Genomic DNA, 22,292 nt, shown 5'->3' on the forward strand with positions numbered 1-22,292 from the left:
CCAGGCAGGGCCTTGGGTGCTGGGCACAAAATAGTGGGAAGCAAATCTTCATGTCTCCCTGTGCCCTGCTCCGTGGAGACCTGCCCCACGCAGCAAGAATGGAGCCTGCTCCCCAGGGCTTCCTGATGACGAGGTGGCCCAGTCTGGGCACAGGAGATGAACCAGGCAGCAGTAGAGGGTACAGGAAGGGGCAGGACCAGGTGGGAAGAGGTACACTATGAGGGTTGATTTTTGTCCTCCTTCCAAAGGAGACACAGCTGTGGATGACAGAGGGCAAAAGGGGAGGCGCAGGGATGGACAGAGGTTTGCTTCCTCAGCCCTCACAACAGCCCTGTGGGCGCTGGACAGTCCCCCCTTTTACAGAGGAGAGGACTGCGCCTCAGAGAGGGGACTACTGGCCAAGCTTCAACCAATAAGTGAGAAGCATGACCAGGATTTAACTCTAGTTTCTCTGCTTCAAAGCCCGTCTTTTTCTTATTCCCAGCCACCTCCCAGAAGATAGGACAGATCCTAGCTCAAAAGTACGTAAGGTCTTCATGGGCAGGAAGGTGACTGGTGAGGACCAAGCTCCTCTCGATGCCTGCACCTGAGAACATCAAGAAAACTTGAGGTCTGGACCACCAGGCTACCATTGGTGACCTTTACAGAATCCTGAAGAATGAGGAACACAGCAATACTGGAACTAGTCTTCCATTTCATGTTTTTAAAAAGAATGCATTCCATAAAACGTAGGTGAGCTCAGATAAGATTCTATAATGGCCCAGTAAAGAGGCTGGTTTCAGAGCATTTAGAAAGTGGAGAAGTGATTAGTAGGAACAGACAAGGCAATCGGAAACACATCATTCCATGCTCTCTTCTCTTCCCTATAACAGGGATCCTGGCTGGGAGCCCAGGGCCATACAGTGGCCCACCAGCCCCAGCCTCTACCTGCACCCATCCGATGGGAAAGGAGGAATAATGCAGGCTGGATGCCCAAAGAAGTATGTTAGGAACTGGCTGAATCACTGGACCCACATGGGCAAGGTCAGCTTTGAAGGCGGTCTCTAGTGGCATTTTGTCTTAAGCCTTGTGCAACTTTATCATTTTCATCAGTGACTTAGCTGAAGAGAAGAGCTGGCAAGTTTACAGAAGACAGAGTTAGATGGGATGATGAATATGTCAGATGACAGAATCCACATATCCAAATCATCAATCTATAGGCTGGACTAAATCTACCCCAAATGAAGTTTACTGGGGATAAAGATGAGGTCTGGAACCCAAGTCCAGAGCACTTAGTAACCATGCATGGAGATAGTTTGTCTGAAGCTTCGTATGAATGGTCAGTGAGGTCCGGCTAACAGGGCAGTGGACAATCAAGCTAATATGGTGCTGCAGCCCAGTGAGAGTGTGCTACGGACAGAGCCCAGTCTCTAGACAAGGGAAGTGATGGCTGCACTGCATTTGGGCTGGTCAGCCTGCTCTGGCTCCCAGAGCCTGCTGCTAGCAGGCAGCGCAGGGAGTAGAGATGGAGACTGGAAGCCAGGCGTGTGTCTCATTGGGTGGTTTCAGGAACTGGACATTAGTGCTGTAAGGATAAAGCTGTAATGTTTTACAAAGGGATGTAAAAGTTCCCTTTGAATATCTGTAGGGCTGGCATCCAGAGGCACCTTCACTGAGCTCTACGAAGTCCCAAGGACAGAGCTAGGAAGCTCCCAAGACACAGCCCTGAGCTCCATGAGAGAGCACTTCTCTAATAGGGCCATGAAGATGAAACGGGAAGCTTAGTAAAGACAGGTGCTGCAACTGAGCTCATATTCGCAGAGGCAGTGGAACTCCTGGGGGCAAGCACCCTGGGAAGGATCCACCTGTATCTGGGATCGGATTAGATGACCTTGAGGGCCTTGTGGTTTCAGGGATGCCACGAGGCAGAGTGACTCAGAACCTCATCTCATTTGTGTGTGGGGGGGGGGGGGGGGGGGGAGGGGTGGTGACAGTGGGAGTGATGGTTTTGGAACATTTTAGAGAGTTCCTAGGAATCATGGCCCAGTGCAGACACCCTCAACTCCCAGAGAGACTGGATGTCACAGAGAAGGTTCGGAATCACGGGTCTCAACTCCCTTGGATCTGACTATACCAGAAACAAAAGCTCTTCCTTGTACAATACAACCAATGGCCACAGGTCAAACTGGGCCTCTCAGGGCCCACTCTAGCCTGGATCTATAGCCTTGGGATGAGCACGAGCCAAAGCCAGCCATACCATGTACACCATTTCTCTGAAGGTGAACCCTTCAGGGCAGGCCCTCCTGTTGGTATGCAGAGAGACAGAGAACTCTGATGGCAGTGGGTGGGACCTCAGCCATTCAGAGCCTGCAGCATCCCTGCCATGCGCTTCCTTCCTAGGGCCTGGAGACTGTCAGGATCTTGAAATCTAACCACCTGAGATACTGGCCTCCACTGAACTCTAAGGTCTGTTAAAATGAGTATGCTTTCACAGAGTGCCGCAGGGGAAATAAATCCTTCTGGAATATCCACCCTGGTCCTGGAAGAACCGGACACAGGAGACGGCACCAGCCTCTGCCTGCCTCTGCCACGGTGGGTCCTGCTGGCAGCCTCTGGTGCAGTCCGCAGAGCCCAGCGCTCTTGTTGCTTGCGGAATGAGAGGCAGTGTAGTTGACAGTGATCAGATCTCAGGGGAATTCTTTAGTTCTGCCACATTTCACCACTTGACAATTTCCTGACCCTTTGCCAGGGCTCCCTTCTTGGGAGGAATGAGTGTGCATGCCCAAGCGCTGCGTGCCCAGAGGGGGTCCAGGGCAGGGCAAGGTGGTGCTGTCACGCCAAGACCCATCCTCAAGTTAGATAGAAAGGCCCTGCTTATGACAAGGCTGCTCCTTCCCAGGCAGAAATGACCACGATGAAACCCAAGCAAAAGCTTCCTCTTAAGAACCGGAACAGGGGAGGCAATAGGACCAGGAAAAATAAATCTAATGACAAGAATGCTAAGCCCTAACCTCTTTACCGATTTAAAAAGGAAAGAAAACAACGATTCCTCTACTGTAATAACATTTAATCCCCAGAAGCTAATCTAAATGTAACACTCAAAAGAAAACAAAAGTGGCACAAAGGAAAAGAGCACCAGCCGGGCCTTTGGGGACACGGGCTTTAGTCCCCAAGCGAGTCTGCTAATAGAGCTGGGAATGAAATGCCATTTTTGTCTTTGTCCAGGGGAGGGGATTAACCAAACTGTCGTCTCTAAGTCCAGGTTCCTGAGTCATGGATCTCCGAGCAGTAAGAAAGTACGGGGCAGAGGCCTGCTGCCCCTGGAGGCTGCCCTTGCCCTGGAGCCATGGCTACCACTCAGAGCCCGCCAAGTGGAGTCAGCCCAGGGAATTGGCTCTAGGAGCTTCGAACATAACAGGACCCACCGCCCCCATGGTTGTCAGACAGGCTCCCCTGACCCTCCTTGCCCCAGTGCTGGGGCGGCTAGGGAGCCCCTTACCTGCCTACAGCTCCAGGGATGGTACACAAACCCTCCAGGTGCTCATGCGTGTGCTCCTGTCCAGCCTTGGTCAGGGGCCTCCCTGTCTCCCCGCTCCTCATCCATTCCCACTGGCACGCAGAGTCTCCCAGGGATCAACCGTGCCCACACCTGGGTATCTGCACAGCCCCTTCTTATTGCTTGGTGCTGCTCCAGTGTTGGACAGTCGTCCCTGATCCTCCGTCCAGAAATTCCAGTCCCCTCTATCCCATGATCTCCTTTTATCCTCACAGCACTTCGCAGAATCATCTTATTTCACTGCTGACCGTTTGTCCATCTCGCTGCCCTGAGCGAGGGAACCCTCTCTGCGGGGCCGAGGGCTGTGCCCTGCCTGGGCCGTGCCTGCGCGGGGCCCCTCACCACGTATCTGCTGAATGGGTGAGTCATCCCGGCTAGTAGTACTGCGGCAGCTTCCTAAGCAGGCTTCCTGCCTCCCACCTCAACACCATTACCGTTTCATCTCCCAGAAGCTGCCAGTTATCTTTCTAAAACACAAATTCGATCATATCAATTCCCTGCTTAAAAGCTTTTTTATGGCTTGCCACTGCCTGTAGGGTGAATTCCAAATTCTTTCATATGCACAGAAGGCCCTTTACATCCGGACCAGCCCGCCCTTCCAGCCACATCTGAGCTTCATCCCTACCCCCTCAGTATCTGCTTCTCCCCCAACACCAGTGCCCTACCTTCTTCTAACACCCCACAGGGAAAGGACCCACTCTCAGGCTGCTTACCCTGACCCTTGCCAGTAGAGCCTGCCTGGACCCAGCACAAACATGAATTCATTTCTGAAGCCCCACTGTGCTCGGGCAGAATTAATTGCTCCATCTCCTCTGCTCCCAGACTGTTTCTTTCATACACTGCTGTAGCAGTTACCATACGTTACAGTGGGTTTCCACTCACTAAATACAGAGTGAGCGCGTAAGTCCTGGACCCGCGGGGCACAAAGATGAGGAAAACAAGGTTCCTGCCCACAAGAAGGTTGTGATCTAGTAGAATGGGATGCTTGAACACAGAAGTGTCAAACAGTGCTCTAAGCTGCACCCCAGGAAGTGTCCCTAGGTTCTATGAGGCACCTCAGAGACACAGCTAACTGATCTGGGATGGGCGGGGACATGTTGGAGACAAGTGCAGAGGGAGTGGGTGCTGTCTGGGGAGGTGGGCAGGCTGCAGGCAGGGTGGCGTCTGTGTTCTCGGCGGAGGTGAAGGCCATGTCAGACCATGTCCTGTACTGTCCATGTCTGTGTCCTGTACCAGCCTAAGCCGAGACTCCAGATCACCATCACCTAATCCTCTCTTTAAAGAGAAGTGATTATCAAAGTTTTCATGACCAGGCAGTTATGGGCAACTACAACTAGGCCCTCCCCGACTCCCTTCTGTGGATGGTGGACCACAGAACCAGAGCAGGGGCTATGGAATGAATCACTAGAAGTGGGGACAGTATCCCTGCCCTAAGCAGGGGTCAAGCGCAAACCACTAGGAAACTCTCCCTGGGAGAAACCCAGTGGCTGGCTGCCTGCCAGCCAGGGGAGGCCGACAGAATGCTGACGCAGAGGAAGTGGCCCTTCTGTTGTTTGTGATCACATGGGGAAGAGGGCTGGCATATACCACATTCCGGGTACAGAGCAATACTTGCTTTTCCTTAAACATCTCCAGAGGAAGATAAAGGCTGTACAGCTTCCTTCCCTCAGTTAATATGTTATGATCACTCATTGCAAGTTGGGAAGTCCTTCCCTAGATCTAACTTAAATTTTCAAGCTGCAGTTCAAGGCTCTAGGCCTGTACCAGTCAGAGTCTCCTTCTAAGAGGGATAGGTACATCCTCTGGCTAGGCTTCTCCCTCCCTGCCTTTCAGCTTCTAGGCCCTTTCACTGCTGTGGTCCCCCCAGCCCCACCCCCCTGGGGCCTCCCCAGCCTCAAGCCTGAGCAGCACAGCACGAAGGGCCGCTGCCCAGTGCTTGATGGCTTATGTAACACAGCAAATGCACGACAGAAAACCACTGGCTAATTTCTAGGTTTCCTTTGCTCAGTAACATTTCGACTTTGTTCCAGATGGAACCTTTGGCTACACCTGCCAGCAAAAAACCACAGTGCCTGCTTCAGGGTTCATCTTCTGTCATCTCCCTGCTAATGCGTGAGATGGCATGTCAGCCCGAACCCAGCCAGCAGCACCTGCAGGATCCCAGGGCAGTGGGCTGAGCCCTCATGAAGGCAGTGATGGGGCGCCTGGAAGGGAAGAAGCCCACTTTCCCCTGGACCCCTGGCCTTCCAGGAGCTGGGCTTCCGACCACAGGGCCTCAATGTCCATTCTGGCTTCACCCAGAATGGCAGCTCATCTGCACCTCACATGTTCACGTCACATCAGATTTCTTCTGAACAGGAGCCACAGCTAAAGGACATTTAAAACCACAGATCTAGTCCAACAGTCTCCATCTTTGATGGAGAAGTTCAAAGACAGGGCATCAGGAGAGTTAGAAGCCAAGCCTTGATCAGAAGACAACATACTGACACACATGGGCATGCACACACAGACACACGCACACATATGGACATGCACTCAACACACATGTACACTCACGCTCACATATACATGCCCTCCCACACAGTCACACACATACATGTATGTGCATGTGCACAAACGTGTAACCAGGAACACAATTCCAGGGTCAGCTCTCATCTTTGTGTGTGGTCCCTGCCAGCTGTCAGCTTGGGATCTGGTTCCCAACTGTACTGGGAACCTCCCTTTTCCTTGGCCCAAATCATCATCGATTCTTCTCTTGCAATGTCTCTATATTCTTATTAATTTTTAATTACACAAGCTGCACATAAATATATATATTTTTTTACAAAATTAAAAACATAGCAAATAAGTTACAGTCCCCTCTGACTCTTTTTATAATACTGAACGCCCTTGAACTGCCCAGGGGTAACCACAGTTTTCTGTTTGGAGTGTATCCTTCCACACCTTCTTCTCTATATCCACATAAATTGCACATACTTACCGAATAGAGAGACTATATGTGTGTCAAATGTGCACACACAGAGTAAACCACAACCCGCTTTTTCACCCAACAACATCTCCCAAGCATCCTCCCGTGCTAGCGCACACAGCTCATTTTTTAACCGCTGTTTGCTCTTCCACATCAGACAGATTACGCTCATCCACTGCCCTATTCACAGGCAGTGAGGCTGCCTCCAAATCTGTCACTCTTGGACACAGGGCTCCGTGCCCCCTTGCCTGTGGCTGCTTGTGCACACACGTGAGGGTCTCTGCAGGGCGCGTCTCCAAAAGGAGAGCTGGGGGGTCCCAGTGTCTCCCCTTCCTTCATGGCTCCAGGTCCAGACAGGTGTTGAGTCGCTCTGTGTATCGATGTATCGAGACTGCACCCTCTTTGGCTACTGCACTTCAATCTCTCTCCTATTAAAATGGGAGTTTTTATATACGTAATACCTAGTGTTTATTGAGTGTGCTTAACAAATTGCCTCACGATGTCCTTAGAAAAACCTTCAGAAGCAAGGGACACGTGTCTCAGAGTAGTTCTGTCATCTGATGCATGCCACACATCAGGCAGCATGGCTGGGAATGCACTCACTTGTCTGACCTCAAAGTCCTGCCCTAGGCCACCCTACACTCCCCCCAAGCACCCCACCGCTGGACCTGGGGCCCTGCTGTGCATGGCAGAAGCCTCCATGGAGAAGGTGCTTAGACAGTCAACAATTTGTTTTTAAATCCCACTCCTGAAGTCTACACAATGGGCCTCAGCTCATCCGCCCACCCAACACATGCCTGGTGAGCATCTATCACAGCTAAGTCCTGGGCTGGACAGTGCGGATGCAGAGAAAAATAAGATATTGGACTGACCTCTGGGGAAGACAAACAGTAAACAGAAAAGATGCTTAAGTTGGATTTTGAAAAGCGAGCCTACTCTGCAAGGAAAAAAGAGGGGGCATTCTAGACAGAAAATAGGATCTACAATGGTAACTCAGTATATTCTGCATTCTGAAATTAGGAACTGAGCAGAGTCTCCAACTGGAAAACTCGGGTCTTTAGAAGTCATCTGATCCAGGGCTGGCAAGTAGGTTTCACCCTGAATGCCAACCCTGATGAGAACCCATCCAGGTTCAGGGGGAGATTGCTGGGATCCTCTAGTGATGTCTGCTGGGGGCACACGATGGGATGCGGGCAAGAAGCCAACCACTTCCTCTCCCCACTGAGGCTCTTCAAAGGTGGCCCACACTCACTTCCAGAACCAGCCCAGGGCTTTGGCCTGAGGGAGTACTACCACCCCAGATCTTTTGTTTGGACTTTCCATTTCCACATACCACACAAACACTACCTCTGTTGATGAATTCTCTCTGCATGTATCTCTCTCTTGCTACAAGAGGCAGAACTCTGCCTGCATTACAAAGAGCCCTGGGCAGGGGACGCACCCACGCACTCTGAAATTTACAGCACCAGCATGAGGTGGGGGGGATGTCTGAATCAGCTAATCAGCAAGCAGATAATCCCCTTGTCCTGCAAATTCCTGAGAGGGAAGTATCTTGGTAGAGTAGAAAAGAGCTAGATTCATCTAGGCCTGGGTTCAAATCCCAGTCCGCCACCAGCTGTTTGTGTGTCCCTGAGTACTTCTGTGGATAACCACATTTCATTGACACACAGGCACCATCATTTTCCCTGCTTAATTAACTAGTGAACTGAGCCTGAGATGTAAGGGGACTTAGTCTCCAGACCTGCAGGGTGGGACAATAATGGCATCTGCCACCAGAGCTTCCTGTTTAGAGGAGACCCCGGGAGCCATGTAAGTGTCCAGCAGAACAGCTGCATGCAGGTTTTTAAAGAAATGTATTAACTGAATTTTGATTTGTTAAATGAACTATTAAATGGGTTTTGATTTGTAACCTCTCAAAGAGCCATGTACACCAGTTTAAGCCACATATTTTAGTAAATTTCTGAGTAGAAAATGCTCCTTTTACAAAGTTATGTAAGATAGGGAAGTGAGGGTGAGAAGCAGCTTTTGAAATCAGACTAATGTGAACATTATCTGGATCAATTAAGACAGAATGCTATTTTATTTGGGGTTCAAATAAATGACCATTGTTTTAATAGGTAATCAATCTGTCTGTAGCTCAATAGAGCACCTGAGAATATACTCTCAGGTGAGCCCAACCCCTCCCCCACAGGTTATTTAGTAAGCCCTGACTTCCCGGTGAGGGTGAGAGCTACCACAGCAGCTCAGCCCCAGCAAGTTCCAAGTCACTGTGTCTACATTAATCAGATGTCTCTGGATCAAAGTCCTTGCAGCACAATGACTCAGTTTCAGGAAACAGTTAATAACCTTCTTCCTTCAACTCAATTGTTCTAACCTCTTTGAGGGGTGGCTCTCTGTGGGGCCAGGGAGGACTATACAAGTTTCCTGATAGGGAGAAGTCGAGACAGGCTCTGAATGAATCCCACGGGAAGAGGACTGAAGGTTGTCATAAAAAATAGATGTGACACAATAAATGCAGGATGTTCCCTGGGGTCTTAATCTCTTCCTTCAGAAAACCTGAACAATCCCGCCTGCTGTGCTGTTGTGAGGTAGAGGGGCATGCACGCACGTGTGTGTCTGTGCATGCATACATACTTTGGATATCCACTTCTATCCCAATGACAGAATTCTTCCAAAACAAGAGTCTCCACACTGTGAATACTGGCCTCACCAACGACATTCCTCTTTAGTCTTGAGTTCTCTGTTGACTCTCTGACAGGTATATTCTGAGGCCCTGCATATATGGCGGGCTTAGCAGGCCTCAGGAAAGCTCAGCAAGCCCAAGAAAAGTTGGGAGGGGCATCTGTGCCATCATTGTCTGATGTTGCTAACCAGTGTTTGATTGACTTTGCTTTAGTTCTTACTCTCTTTCCTTTGCCTGGCATGGCCATTTTCTGCTTGGCAAACTAATCATTCCTCAAAACCTAAGTTGAGACTTCTGCTCCCAGCTATAGTGGAGTAGCTTGGGGAAGAACTACACTCTCCTCTGAGAAAGAAATTTTTAAAAGTTGAAATTTAAAGTCTGTTTAAGGCATCTGAGGACCAAGACAAAATAGGCCTTGAGGGCCAAGATTATGAAGGGAAGGGAACTGTAGAGAGGTTAAGTACTCACTCCTGGAGCCACTTGTCCTCACTGAGTTTTTTGGCAATTCTTGGTGCAGGAAGGGAGGCTGAGAGTTGGGCAAACAGCTTCAGCTAAAGGGTGGAGAAGCCTCAGGGCTTCTGGCAATCTCATAGGAGGATGGAGAGACAACAGTCCTTTGGAGCTCAAGGCTGCCAAGACAGCTAGGCCTTGAGGGACCAGGATTCTAGAGAGAAGGGAGCTAAAATACAGTGAGCCAACACTCAGTGGTTTTCCTCTTTTAAGGCATTTAGCACATTCTTGAGCTATTTAAGGCAAGAGGCTAAGGAGCCAAGTAAAAGCCACTGAAAGGCAAAGTGGAATTTTCAGAAGTCTCACAGAACTGAGGAGGCGAACAAAGGGGTTCAGAGCTCACCAAGAAAGGAGGTGCCTTGGAGCCTTGGAAAGCTATGCCCTAGAAAGAAGGGTAAATCAGAAGTAGCCTGAGCTTTACCAAACATGCAGCAAGCCTCCAGTCAGCTCAGTCCCTCAGGTGGCCACGAGGGAATAGGGTGGAGCACTCTGGGGGAGAAGATACATTCCAGAGCCTCTGTATAGTCTCTGTACAATGCCTGGCATTCAATCAAGAATTACCAGGCACACAAAGAGATAGGACTAAGAGGGAAAAAATGGCAACAGAAACAGACCCTCGGATGACCTCAAAATAACTATAACTAATAGGTTCCAGAAAACAGATGGCAAAACCAGAATCTCACCAGAGACTGAGAATCAAACAAACAAACAAACAAACTAACTAACTAAACTTCTAGAACTGACAAAAATTCAATAATTGAAATTCAGATTCAAAAATAGGTTTAAGAGAGACCTGACACATTAAAAGGATTAGTGAAGTGAGCAGTCAATAGAGAAATTGCAGGTGACAGCATGAAGATTAAAAAAAAGTGATGAAAAACAGAAAAAAAAAAGGCACAGAGACAAATGAGACACAGTAATACATGTAACTGAAATGCCAGAAAGGAAGAAAGACAAAATAGGGTAGAGTTTTATTTGAAGAGATAATGGCTGAGAAATTTCTAAAACAAAAGGACATCAAACCCCAATACATGAACCCCAAGCAGAAAAAAGAAAGAAAATGGACTCATAGCCACATGATAGTCAAACTGCTAAAAAACCAAAGACAAAGAAAAGCTAAACATCAGACAGAGGAAAAAAAAGTAATTACCAAAAAAGGAGTAATCATAATATCAACAGCTGACTTCTCCAGGGAAAAAAAGATATCAAATCAGAATGTAAAGATACCTTCAAGGAGCTCAAAGAGAAGATTCTTCAAAACTGAAGATGAAATAGATTTCCAGACAATTAAAAAAAGAGAATTTATAATCAGCAAAGCAACACTAAAAGAAATACTACGGAAGTTCTTCAGTTAGAAGGAAAGTGATCTCAGAAAGAAACCGTAAATCCATACATCAGTAATGATACAGAAAATCTGAACCTGACCGACCAACTGAACCTAACCGACAAACACAGAATACTACACGCATTGGCAGAACACACATTCTTTTCAAATATACACAGAGTGCTTAACAAAACAAATAATATATATGGCTATAAAGCAAGGTCCCACAATTTTAGAGGATTTAGAGTATGTCCTTCAACCACAGAATTAAACTGAAAATCAATTATTCAAAAAGTAACTAGAGGGGTGCTGGGTTGGCTCAGTCAGTGGAGTGTGTGACTCTTGATCTCGGGGTCATGAGTTTGAGCCCCAGTTGGGGGTAGAGATTACTAAATAAGTTTTTTAAACTTTTTAAAAATAAAAAATGTAACTAGAAAATTACCAAATGTTTGGAAATTAAGCAATATATTTTTAAATAACCCATGAGTTGAAGAAAAAAATCAGAATAAAAATTAGAAAAATTTTGAACTGAATTATAATGAAAACACAATATATCAAAACATTAGGGTGCAGCTAAGGCTGTGTTTATAGAGAAGTCAATACCATAAGTGCATATATTAGGAAAGAAAAAAAGAAAGCTGAAATGGTATTTCACTAATTTTAGTATGCGAGTGAAATCTCTAACATGGTTACAAAGTTCTGTGTGGTCTGGCTTCTGCTGACTTCTTAGTCCTGGTCTCTCATCCTTCATCCTTGTCTCTCTCTTCTCATTCATTCCTCTCCAGTTACACTGGCCTTTCAGTTCCTCGAATATGCTAAATCACTTCCTGCCCCCGGGCCTTTGCACATGTGGAAACTTCTGTTTGAAGTGCTCTGTCCACTTCCTTCCACTGGTCAAAGCCTCCTCATATTGCAGGAATCCGTTTAAATGTCACTTCCTTAGAAAAGCCTTCCCAAACATCTAAGTCTGCATTAGCGTCCTCAGACATGTGCCTTTTAATTCAAACACTTTCTTTCATGGCTCATTACCATAATCAATCATTGTTTGGGCAATTGCTTTTTATGCAATTAATTTAAAAATATTGTTTGTCATTCTCCAAATGACAAGCTCCTTGCTGACAGGAACTGGAGCTGTCTTGTTTATCATTCTACCACCAGCACCTAGCATGGTGCCTGGCAAACAGTAAACACTCTATACATGTATGTTAAATGAACAAATGAATACATGGACATCTAGTTAGCCACCTAAGTAAACATCCAGTTTACTCAAAGTTGTTAAAAGATGCTCACTGTCTTGGAAGAGAACTATTACTGCTGTCAGCAGTTGGCATTTATTTCTGTGGCATTTACAATGCAATTTACAATCATTTGCTAATCCAAGAAATCTCCCAATCAAGGATTCCACCCTCCATCCCCAATGTTTAAGTAAAATTATTTCTAACTCTGCACTGCTTCCTGTTTACTCTGTTTGGGCAAAGGCAATTTTTTTTTTTTTTTTTTTTTTTTAGTAAGCTCAATTTATTTATTAAATCTGTGCCACGCTATGCCAAGCTGGGTGCTGCGAGAGTGATTCAAATGACTGCCATTATTAAAAACGGTCACAACACCACCACCAACTGTTGACATGTTAGGTCTGCTTTCTATGTGTTATCTCACTCAAAGCGTTAAGAGGGATATCGCTCTGTTTTGCACATGAGGAAATCAGAGAGGGGAAGTGACCTGCCCAAGGTCACAGGACCAGCCAGTAAGAGGCAGGGGCCAGGGTGGATTCCAGGTCTGCCTGACTCTAGAGCCCAGGCAGGCTCAGCACCATCCGGACACCCATCTCACATTCAGAGGGGCCCTCGAGGGACAGGAAAGATGCAAAGACACATGGAGAAGAGCCGTGGCGCTAAAGCATCTAAATGAAGCTTGACCCCAGCTTGGAGCGTAATCATGGGCCAGGTAAGGGGCATCCCACCTCTCCAGCCTCAGTTCTTCATCTGTGAAATGCCAACGATAGGAAATGAGAGGATACAGTGGAAGTGCCTTGCAGAGCATCTCCATTTAGTCATATGCTTAGCATATAGTAGTAATTATCAAGGGATGTTGTAAACCTTTGAAAAAAACCTTTCCCTTCACTCAGATTAAGAAGACACTCACATGCCATCTCCCCTTTGCCTTCAGAAGACATGACGATGAGAAAGGATGTGACAGTAAAGTCAAATGCATTAATCCAGGGGACCAGGAGGCCAGGAGTCCACTCTCAGGATGGTGGACCACATGGCAGGCAACAAAACAGCATGGTCACTGACAGTAAAGCTGGCTGGCTTTTCCCTAGAGCCTCTTCCCCTTGGCGGGCTGTTCCATGATCCAGGTAAAGAGGGAGAGGGGCTAAGGATCCAGCATCACTGCCCCACAGGCAGCTCCAGGGGATCGGCCCAGGCGAGGGGCTGCACTGCGGTTTTGTCCATTTCCAGGGATCACATTATTGGGGTGGCTATCACCCCAGAGAGTCTGGGGTGTGACTGCTTCTCAACCTCTCCCTCTCACTGAGCATGATTCTGAGTTATTTCTCAGCCCCTGACAAACCACCTGGGCCCTTGTCTGCGAGCACAGCTGGGACATTCTATTCCTCGAGGTCTGTGCAGCCCACAGCATTTGGTCACACCCAGAATCCCTGTGGGATCCCAGTGGGCAGACTTAAGACCTTTCCAGTCTCTACCTGCTTGCCGGAAAGTTCTTCCTCTGAGTCTCCTGCTCTAGGACTTGAAATCCCAAGATAACTCCTCTTCCCCAAAGCGGCTCTGTAGTCCATTCCAGAAGTATGGCCTCCTAGCTTCAGATGCCCCATGCTGCACCCCAGATTTGTACTGAGTCCATCTGCTCCCACTACCCTTCCTGGCTCCTTGCATGGTTTGCATCAGCAGCTGTATTTATAAGCACTTTGTCACCTCCTAGTCACCTAAACCTCCCTCTGATGATTCCTTCTCATCGTGCCACATCCAACCCCTCACCATTCTGCACTGTGACCGGTTTGCCTGGGGAATCACCCTGATTTACGCCTGGGAGGGAGAGACCCTTGAGGGAGGAGAAGGGAGTTGGCCTGGTCCACAGAGACCACCTTCACACAAAGGACCCAGAGTGCAAGGCCCAGCTCTCCCTTCCACGGCATCCCCTGCAGACCGTCCTGTGACCTCCCCCTGCAGTAGGGTGCAATTGTAATGGACACACTGCATGCACCTGCCATGCCTTAATGTTCTGGCTCTGAAGCCTCCCTCACAGCACAGGAGCAGGACAGACTGGATGCTGGGACTCAGCGCTATGCGAACTCAGCCAGCCACCAGCGTCCCTGAGCCCCAGTCCTTCTGGGAATAAAATGGGAGCTGCCCTGAGCATGTCAGCATGCAAGAGGTACATGGCTCAGGGCCAGGCACACAGAGCTGTACTCAGGAACAGGCTGCTCTGAAAACCACCTGCACAAACTGGGGCGGGGGGCAAGGCAGCAGCACCCTTTCCTTGACTCCCCTGGGAGCCTGATGGCCAATCTGTGGCCCAGCCCACAGTACAAAGGGTCTGAAACAAGTCTGCCCGTCTGCCACAGCCCCACTCCCACCGCCAGGGAGCCAGGGAAGAGCTGAGTGCTCATTTGGCCAATTATAGATGACCAATGGCTGCCTCATATCCAGGTGAGAGACCGAGGAGCAGATGGTTGTCTATGTTATTAGAGAAATTTGAAATTAGGCAGGTGGTGGCAGGTTTCAAGCCATGTGTGGTGATTCTTACAAATACAGGCTAAGTTTACAAAAAATAATAAGCAAATTCTTACTTTATCATGCCCTCCATTTTCGAAGCTGCCTCATGGAATTGCTGTGAAGACAGTTTATACATCTCGGCATTCTACAAAGAGAAAAACAGAACTGGTTACCAGAGATTGAAATTTCCCTCTGGCTCCCTCACGGGAGCAACCATGTTAAAAATCGACAGATGCTAATTTCTTGACCAGCATCAAAGCAGATCAGTGATTGATCCACAGCTCGGGTCTAGCTCCCACCCACCGTGGGCCAACCTTGGCTGCAGAATCCTAGAGTAGCAACGGCTGGAGGGACATGTAGATCCTCTGGTTTGGGGGTCAGCAATCCACCACTCATGAGCAAAACCTGGCCTGCCACCTGATTTTGTAAATAAAGTTTTATTGCAACACAGCCACACTCATGATTTGTTTAATCATCGTCAATGGCTGCTTTTGTGCTACAATACCAGAGGCGAGTAGTTTAAACAGAGACTACAATACTTACTATGTTTAAAGAAAAAGCATACTGAGACTTGATCTGGTCCAACCCCTATTTTATAGGTTGGTGGACTCTGTTGCCCAGAGGTGAAGCAACTTACCCAAAGCCACAGAGCAAGCGCTGTGCCAAGACCATAGCCCTGCATTACATGTCTGGTTCCCAGCTGGGTGTGTGCTCTGCTGCCTGCCATGACCACCGCGCTCCCTGGCAAGGTGGCTCCCTGTCCAGAGCTGCAGGGCGGTACCAAAGGCATGCACCTCCATCCCTTCTGAGGTTACCAAGTAAGTGTGCACATACAGACCAGATTGGTGTAGAGAACAGCCCGGCCCTGCAGTAAGACAAAGCTGGGCTGAAGCCCTCGGGCCACCACAGTGTGACTCTGGGTAAGTTACTCCCCTTCTTTATGCCTCAAAGACCCAGAACCTAGCACTTTCCACTTGTTTCCAGAAGAGACCAATAAAAACACACCTGCTCACCTGACCTGCCACCACACTCCTGGTGGAGCACCTTGAGGCTCACAGCGGATAGACTGATTTTTTGCAGGAAGCAGTGTCAAGAATGAAACCCCAGAGGACAGCCCAAGACGAGCCGACAGTCAGACTTCCCAGGTGAGGGTGACAAGATAGCAGAGGTGCCATCTGAAGCCTGCCTACCCTTGCAGACCTGGGCTAGACCCTTTTTAGAACCTGTGTGTGTGTGTGGAGGGGGGGTTGCCCCTCTTTTACAGATGGGTAAACGGAAGCTTCCAGCTTCAAGTGCCTCCCACCAGCATGGGTCAGTCCCTGTAAGAAGTTCAAGAGGCAGGTAAAGGGATCCGAAGTCATAGAGCCATGCCCCTGTGTATGCCTGTCAGACTCCAAGCCTGGATCTCCCCACTCTACCATGCACAGAGATAGCCTGGCCCAAAAGGAACAATTTACTCCTTAGACAAAATGGAAAAGGTACCCAGATCAGAGCCATGCAGGGGAAGTGCCTTAGCCCCATGGCACCCCATCATCCCATCTGCAGAGAAGGTAATCAAGACAGGGGCAGGAAGCACCTCCCCTAGAGACCTGCAGGGTATCAAAGGCAGAGTTTGGGTGGGAACCTGGCCCTCATCCCATCCTGGTACCTGCCTCGGGGAAGAGTCAAGTGGGAGGGCGCATGGAAGGGGGTGTGCCTGAGGGAACACCTGGGGCCCATACCAGCAGGAGCCTGGGTGCCAGAATACTGCTCTGGGCTGTGCTGGGGTGAGCCCAGTGCTGGGTCTTCAACCCCCCAAATGCTGAGTGAGCCTGGCAGGTCCTCACGTCTAAACCGGCGCGATATCCCATGCCTCTGTCTGCCAACCATCAGGCACAGCAGATGGGAAATGCGAACACTCCCAGCACAGGACAGGCACAAAATAAATAGGGGTTCTCCCCCCCCCCCCCCCCCAGAACTGCTCTGGCTCCTGCAGGTCTTTGCTGACTCCAAGCTGCCCCATGTTCTCTCTCTGGAGTCCTGATGTTCCAGCCAAGAGATTATGATTTTGTCTAAACCAGTCTGACATTCGCCCAGTATGGACTATCCTAGGTGTGGGAATAAGGACACACAGACATGAACTGGCTCGGGGCTTCTCCTCCCACTCCACGCAGATGCTCTTCTGTGATGTCCTTGATGGGAATCGTTTACACTCAGTCTGACCCTTCCATCCACGGGCCCTCACAGAAGATGGCATGACCCGTAGGCCCACATTTCCATTTTCCTCGGCCGTATGTGGTCTGTGTTCTTTAGTGAGTCACTTACTTCCTGGAGCTTATTTCCTCGTGGTAAGACAGGGCTCCCAACTCCCTTGCAGGATGGCTGGGAGACGGGGTTGAGTGGTGGTGGGCTCACGGTGCTCACCCTGCCCCCCATGGCATCACTGGACTTTCTGAGGCGGGCATAGGCCTTCCTAAGCTCCTCCATCCACCCCCGGTCATTTCTCTTTGCCACAAGACAGTGTCTCAGCTCAGGCCTTCTCCTCTTTGGAGACACGTCAGGTCACTGTGTGCTAGGCCTGTGGCCTGTGGTCTGTCAATGTCCCTTTCCAAGGTGGGCTGCTGGAACCCCTAGTGCCTCGGTGCTGCCTCTGCATCTCCACACACATGCGGCCCGGCCAGGGCGAGCTCAGCAAGCAGCTGAGTTGCTTAAGAGCTCAGACTGAACATGTGGTCGGCGAGATTTGTCACAGGAAGTGCCCACAGGCCAAGAAGTGGTTGTGATTATCCTGCTGCAGCTTCCTCTATTGTCTCTCAGAATGACTCAGAGGAATTCCCCTTCCTGTCGCGCCCGCCCTCCCCGCCAAGTCTGCCATGTCATCTGCCTGAGCAGACCCTGGGACCACGCACCACGGAGCGTCCCCTGTGTGGCTCCCCTGGTCCACGGAGGTCCTGGTCTGAGCCTTGGGGATGCTGAGCCCTCTCCTTGTGTCCACCAGGCATTCCTGAGGGTGCTGGAGTCCACTCAGACCCTCTGCCAGGAGGAGCAGGGCATTCTGCAGGCCCCTGGACCATACCACCACTGTGGGCTTCTCTAAGGACTGGGGCCATCCATGCTCATATGGAGAACCCCCTGAGTACCCGGGGTTTCCAAGACAAGCACGCCTGCCCCCTAGCCTCACGGGACTCCCAGGCAACACAATGTCACAATTACAATGGGACGCTCAGCCAACTGTCCCATGTGCTCAAGAAAGGACAGTCTGGCAGAGACCATCAGACTGGTTTCTTGGGAGCTGGCACTTGAATCAAGGCCTAAATTTTTTTTTTTTTTATATTAAACAATGTTTTTGAAAAAATACTACTTACACATGGTTTAAAAGGGCAAAAGCACAAAGGGCGGAGGGTAGGAATACAGTGACCAGTAAGCCTCTTGGCCAGCCTGGACCCCAGCGCTCCCCTCCTGCACACTGCCCCCGTGAGCCAGTTCACCCATGCACACCCCCAGCACCACAGTGGACTCAACACCGTTCCTCGTTTCTTCCCTGCTCAGATGCCTCATCGTTTCACCCACTGAATAGTATTGCATAGTAGGTTCCACGATCACAAGCAATGCTGAAAGGCACATCATGGCATCTTTACCTTTGTGCACGAGTGAGCATATCTGAAGGGTACATTCTAGAAGTCAAACTCTTGGGTCAAAGGGTACATGCACTTTTAATGAATGGAGTCTTACATGAGCCAATAATGAGAGGGAGAGGGAGAGACACCACACGTTAGATGCTGTAGTCTTACCAGAAGCAAAGGAAGGGGCTGGAGACAAAGACAGCTTGGGACCTGGGCATGTGGGGTTCTCAACTGCAGGCCGGAAGGCAGAGGTTTTACTTTTTCTGTGAGGGAGTGGCAGGGGAGATGTGTGTTTCAGAGAACATTCTGGCAGCTGTGTGGACGATGGAGTGCGGTACCAGCAGGGTGCCTGGAATTGCCTGCAGCATAGTCCCACAGAGCCTGGGGAGGCCTGGGCGCAGTGCCTGCAAGGAGCCCTATCACCCATTTAAACGTTGCAGGGACATCTCTCTAAATGCACTGTACTGAATCCCCACACGTCAACTAGCACCCAGTGATCGTGAACTATTATCTCTGGGTGATCTTTCTTCCCCATTACACTCTTCAGATTCAGAATCTTGGAGCCTTTTCCTCCACCCTATAAACAGCCGCCCCTCCTCCTCCTCCAGCTGCTCCGTATGTACATCTGAAACCAGAAGACCCGATCTCCATTAATTAAATCTGCCATTAAAAATTAAATAACGTGAGTAAGAAGGTGTGAGCGTTATCTCTATGGGTTTCAAAAGTCACAGTGTTTCTTCAATTACTTCCCAGGCAGTTTTCATATTTCATACTGTCTGATTTCTCCAAGGGCCTGGATTTGCTAGATCAAAAGAGAACGTGATGGTGAGGGGAGGCACAGTGAGAAGGCTCAGAAGGGGATGACAAGGAAACATGTCGTGGGCCACAGAAGCCATCCTGCTGCCTCCACTTGCGGAGCCATGAGGGACCAGAGAGGGGCAGGGTGCAGGAGGGGGGAGCCTGCACTAACCCACTAGTCGGGCAGTGGAGCGAGCTGTGGCCGTCCTAGAACAGAAGACAACAGAGGTCAGCGTGATGACCAGCAGGGGGTGGCTCTTGGGCCTAAAAGCCCCTCCAGGGGCCATGCAGACACGCACCCGAGCAACCAACGCTCCTAAGTTGCCTACTATGTGTGTGGGCCTCTGCTGGGTGTCAAGGTGACAGTCCATGCGGCATTTCTGTTGGAGGGGAAAGCCTGAACTAAGGTCTAAGGCCCATCCTGGGAACAACTGAGGCAGCTGGAGCAGCGAGGATGGGTATGGGCCCTGGAGTCAGGACGCGGCCCCTACAGTGTGTACACCACGGGCCAGTGTCCAGACCTCTGTGTCTGCCTCCTTTGCCTCTCGTCTGTAAAATGAGAACAATAACAGAGCCTCCTTCATATGGTTGTGTGGGAACTGGTATAGATGCCAGTGAGATAATCATATAAAATGCTTAGAACAGCGCCTGGCACAGAGTAAACGCTCAATAAGTGTTTTGAGAACTTAACAGCCAAATGCATATTAACCAACAAATATATTTGGAAGGGAGATCTGGGAATAGTAAAAGAGTAAGAGAGGTTTGCTTGAGGATGCAAACTCCACAAAGGGAGGGGTTTTCCCCTGTACTGCTCGCTGATCTATCCCCAGAGCCTCCAGCCATGCCTGGCGCATAGTTGGCCCTCAATAAAAATTCGTCAAGTGAATAAAAGTAGAGGTCAGTACCATTAGAAAAGATGCAAAAATACAAGTGGGATGTGGTCATTTGTGTCATCAATGGAGAAACTTTGCTTTCTCACCCTGTGGGCACCGAGGAGGGCACCATATAATCAAATGGGGACACGTTGCTCACAAGGCTCCACAGGATCACTGAGGCCAGGCGCCAGAGCAGGGAATTTCAAACAGGCTGGCCCCTCCATGCCCAGAGCAGTGCTTCAAGGTAGGAATGTCCACCCCTCTGCCACATGAAGACACGAGGCTCAGAGAGGCAGAGGATCCCACCCTGGGGGCCAGAACCTCAACGGAAAGAAGCAGGACCTGAACATAGGTCCATCAGCCTCCCACTCAGTGCCATCATGGCCTTCCCTCTGTGCCTAGCTGTCCCCCCAGGAGAAATTTAACAAACCAAAGGCCATGCAGACAGGACACAAAGCCAATGTCGAAAAATGTGAAGTGTGGTTTCCTGGCTGTCCAGTGCAGGGGGAGATTGCCAGCAAAGTCAATGCAGGCCATGGAAGGGCCCAGAGGTGAGGGCTCAAAAAATCCCAGAATCTGAGAGGAAAAGAGTGAGGACAGGAGAGCCCCATGCCAAGGTGCTGTCAACATGGCTGAGGGCTGGTCATCCAGGGAGATGTGGAACTCACCGGCCTAATTACCAAAAGCTTCTCAAAGCTCACAGGAATGCTAAATTTTAAGGGGAGTGAAAAAAATTAATGTATTCAGGATTTAAAGAATCTCTGACTTGAAAATAAAAAACACAAAGAAGAAATGCATGTAAGTCTTCTTTGTAAAGAGTCAAATAGTCAACACAAAAATTTCTAAATCTCAGGACATGTGATCAGCAACACAGTTGGCAAAGAATGGAAATTCAGTTTTGTGAAATGGCTTAACATCTGGTTCCTGGTTATTTATGAAGTCACAACTACATCTTTGTCTCTTTCCCTCCTCCTGGGTACCTACCAGCTCCCTACTCTGCTGTCATGTGGAGAAATGACCTCTCTTTCCAGACTTGCTCTGGCACTTACTGTAGATGGGGGTGCACAGACAACAATCTTTCCCTCCATTGCTTGCACTCAGCAATGTCCATCTGGGTTCCTTCAGTGCTAGAGCTCCTTCTTTCCATGGTCTCCTCACCTCCAGGCCTACCATCTGAACTGTCACAGCCATCTAAGGTCAGGCCACACCCAAGGCCTCCCACCCCCGCAGGACAGCCCTATCTGGGATCTTCCCTGAACCCCCACAATGGCCCTATCTGGGATCCCCCATATTCCTCCCTGCACCCCACAGGACAGCCCCACCTGGGATTCTCCCTGTACCCCCCAGGACGGCCCTACCTGGGATCTTCCCTCCATCCCCCAGAATGGCCAGAAACCTAGGGCTCCAACCTCATCTGAACCTTCCACACAAGTTGTAATTCTCCACAACAGCTATCCTGACCTTAACTTGGTACCCGCCCTGAATTCCTACGGTGGGTATATGACTGTGTCTCAACTTCAGAGACCAGTGAGGCTGCTACTGGGCACCAACAGGCACGTCTCCCCCAGGACCAGATATGCCTCTGTCTCTGCCCATGACCCTTCACCCCCAGAGGAGAGCCTACCATCCCTCCAGGCTGCTAGGTTCCAGGGTCCACAGCGGTATGGGAAGATGACTCCCTCTCCCTTGAGCCTGTTACCTCCTGGTCCTGTGGGGGCAAATGCAGACCCATTTTTCAGGGGTGCTCTGAGGGTACAGTGAACAATGGGTACAAGCTTGCCCAGCATGTCAGGGTTCATTTGTTTCTTCCATTCATTCAACCAGCATTTACTGAGCGCCCACTGTTCACCAAGCCTTGCTGTGCAATCAGAGGGCACAGCAGTGAACAGGAGAGATGAAGTCCTTGCCTTCACAGAGCTAACAGTCTGGATACGGAAAAACAAGAAAATAATTCTACTCAGAAATGTCATAAAGGGCCGCAGCAGGTGAATGGGATGAGGAGCAATAAGATGGGGTGGGAGCTATTTTAAATAAGTTGATCCAGGCCTCTCTGCCAGGGTGACTTGGGGCAGAAGTGAAGAGGGAAATAAGATTCAGGGAAAGGTCCTAAGATGGGATTACAGACGACACTTGGCATGTTCTTGGGAAAGCAAGGGGAACATGGTTGGAAGATGTTCAAGAGAAGAACAGATGCAGGGAAAGGACAGGTTGGCAGGGAGCCACTGGGGGGTTTGATCAGGGGATGATATGATCTGATTTCCAC

At 49.6% G+C, this 22,292-nt stretch overlaps 1 protein-coding gene across 2 annotated transcripts in view; it reads right to left on the reverse strand.

The window, feature by feature from the left end:
* Positions 1–22,292, reverse strand: part of CHCHD6 (coiled-coil-helix-coiled-coil-helix domain containing 6) — a 239,183-nt gene that overhangs the window by 31,165 nt on the left and 185,726 nt on the right. For both annotated transcript variants that reach the window (XM_032412070.1, XM_032412069.1), the window contains one exon: positions 14,829–14,899. In XM_032412070.1, coding sequence (XP_032267961.1) covers positions 14,829–14,899 — 71 coding nt within the window. The remainder of the gene's footprint in view (positions 1–14,828; positions 14,900–22,292) is intronic.

The sequence above is a fragment of the Phoca vitulina genome, unplaced genomic scaffold (genome assembly GCF_004348235.1).
Source record: "Phoca vitulina isolate PV1807 unplaced genomic scaffold, GSC_HSeal_1.0 scaffold13, whole genome shotgun sequence".
Taxonomy (NCBI): domain Eukaryota; kingdom Metazoa; phylum Chordata; class Mammalia; order Carnivora; family Phocidae; genus Phoca; species Phoca vitulina.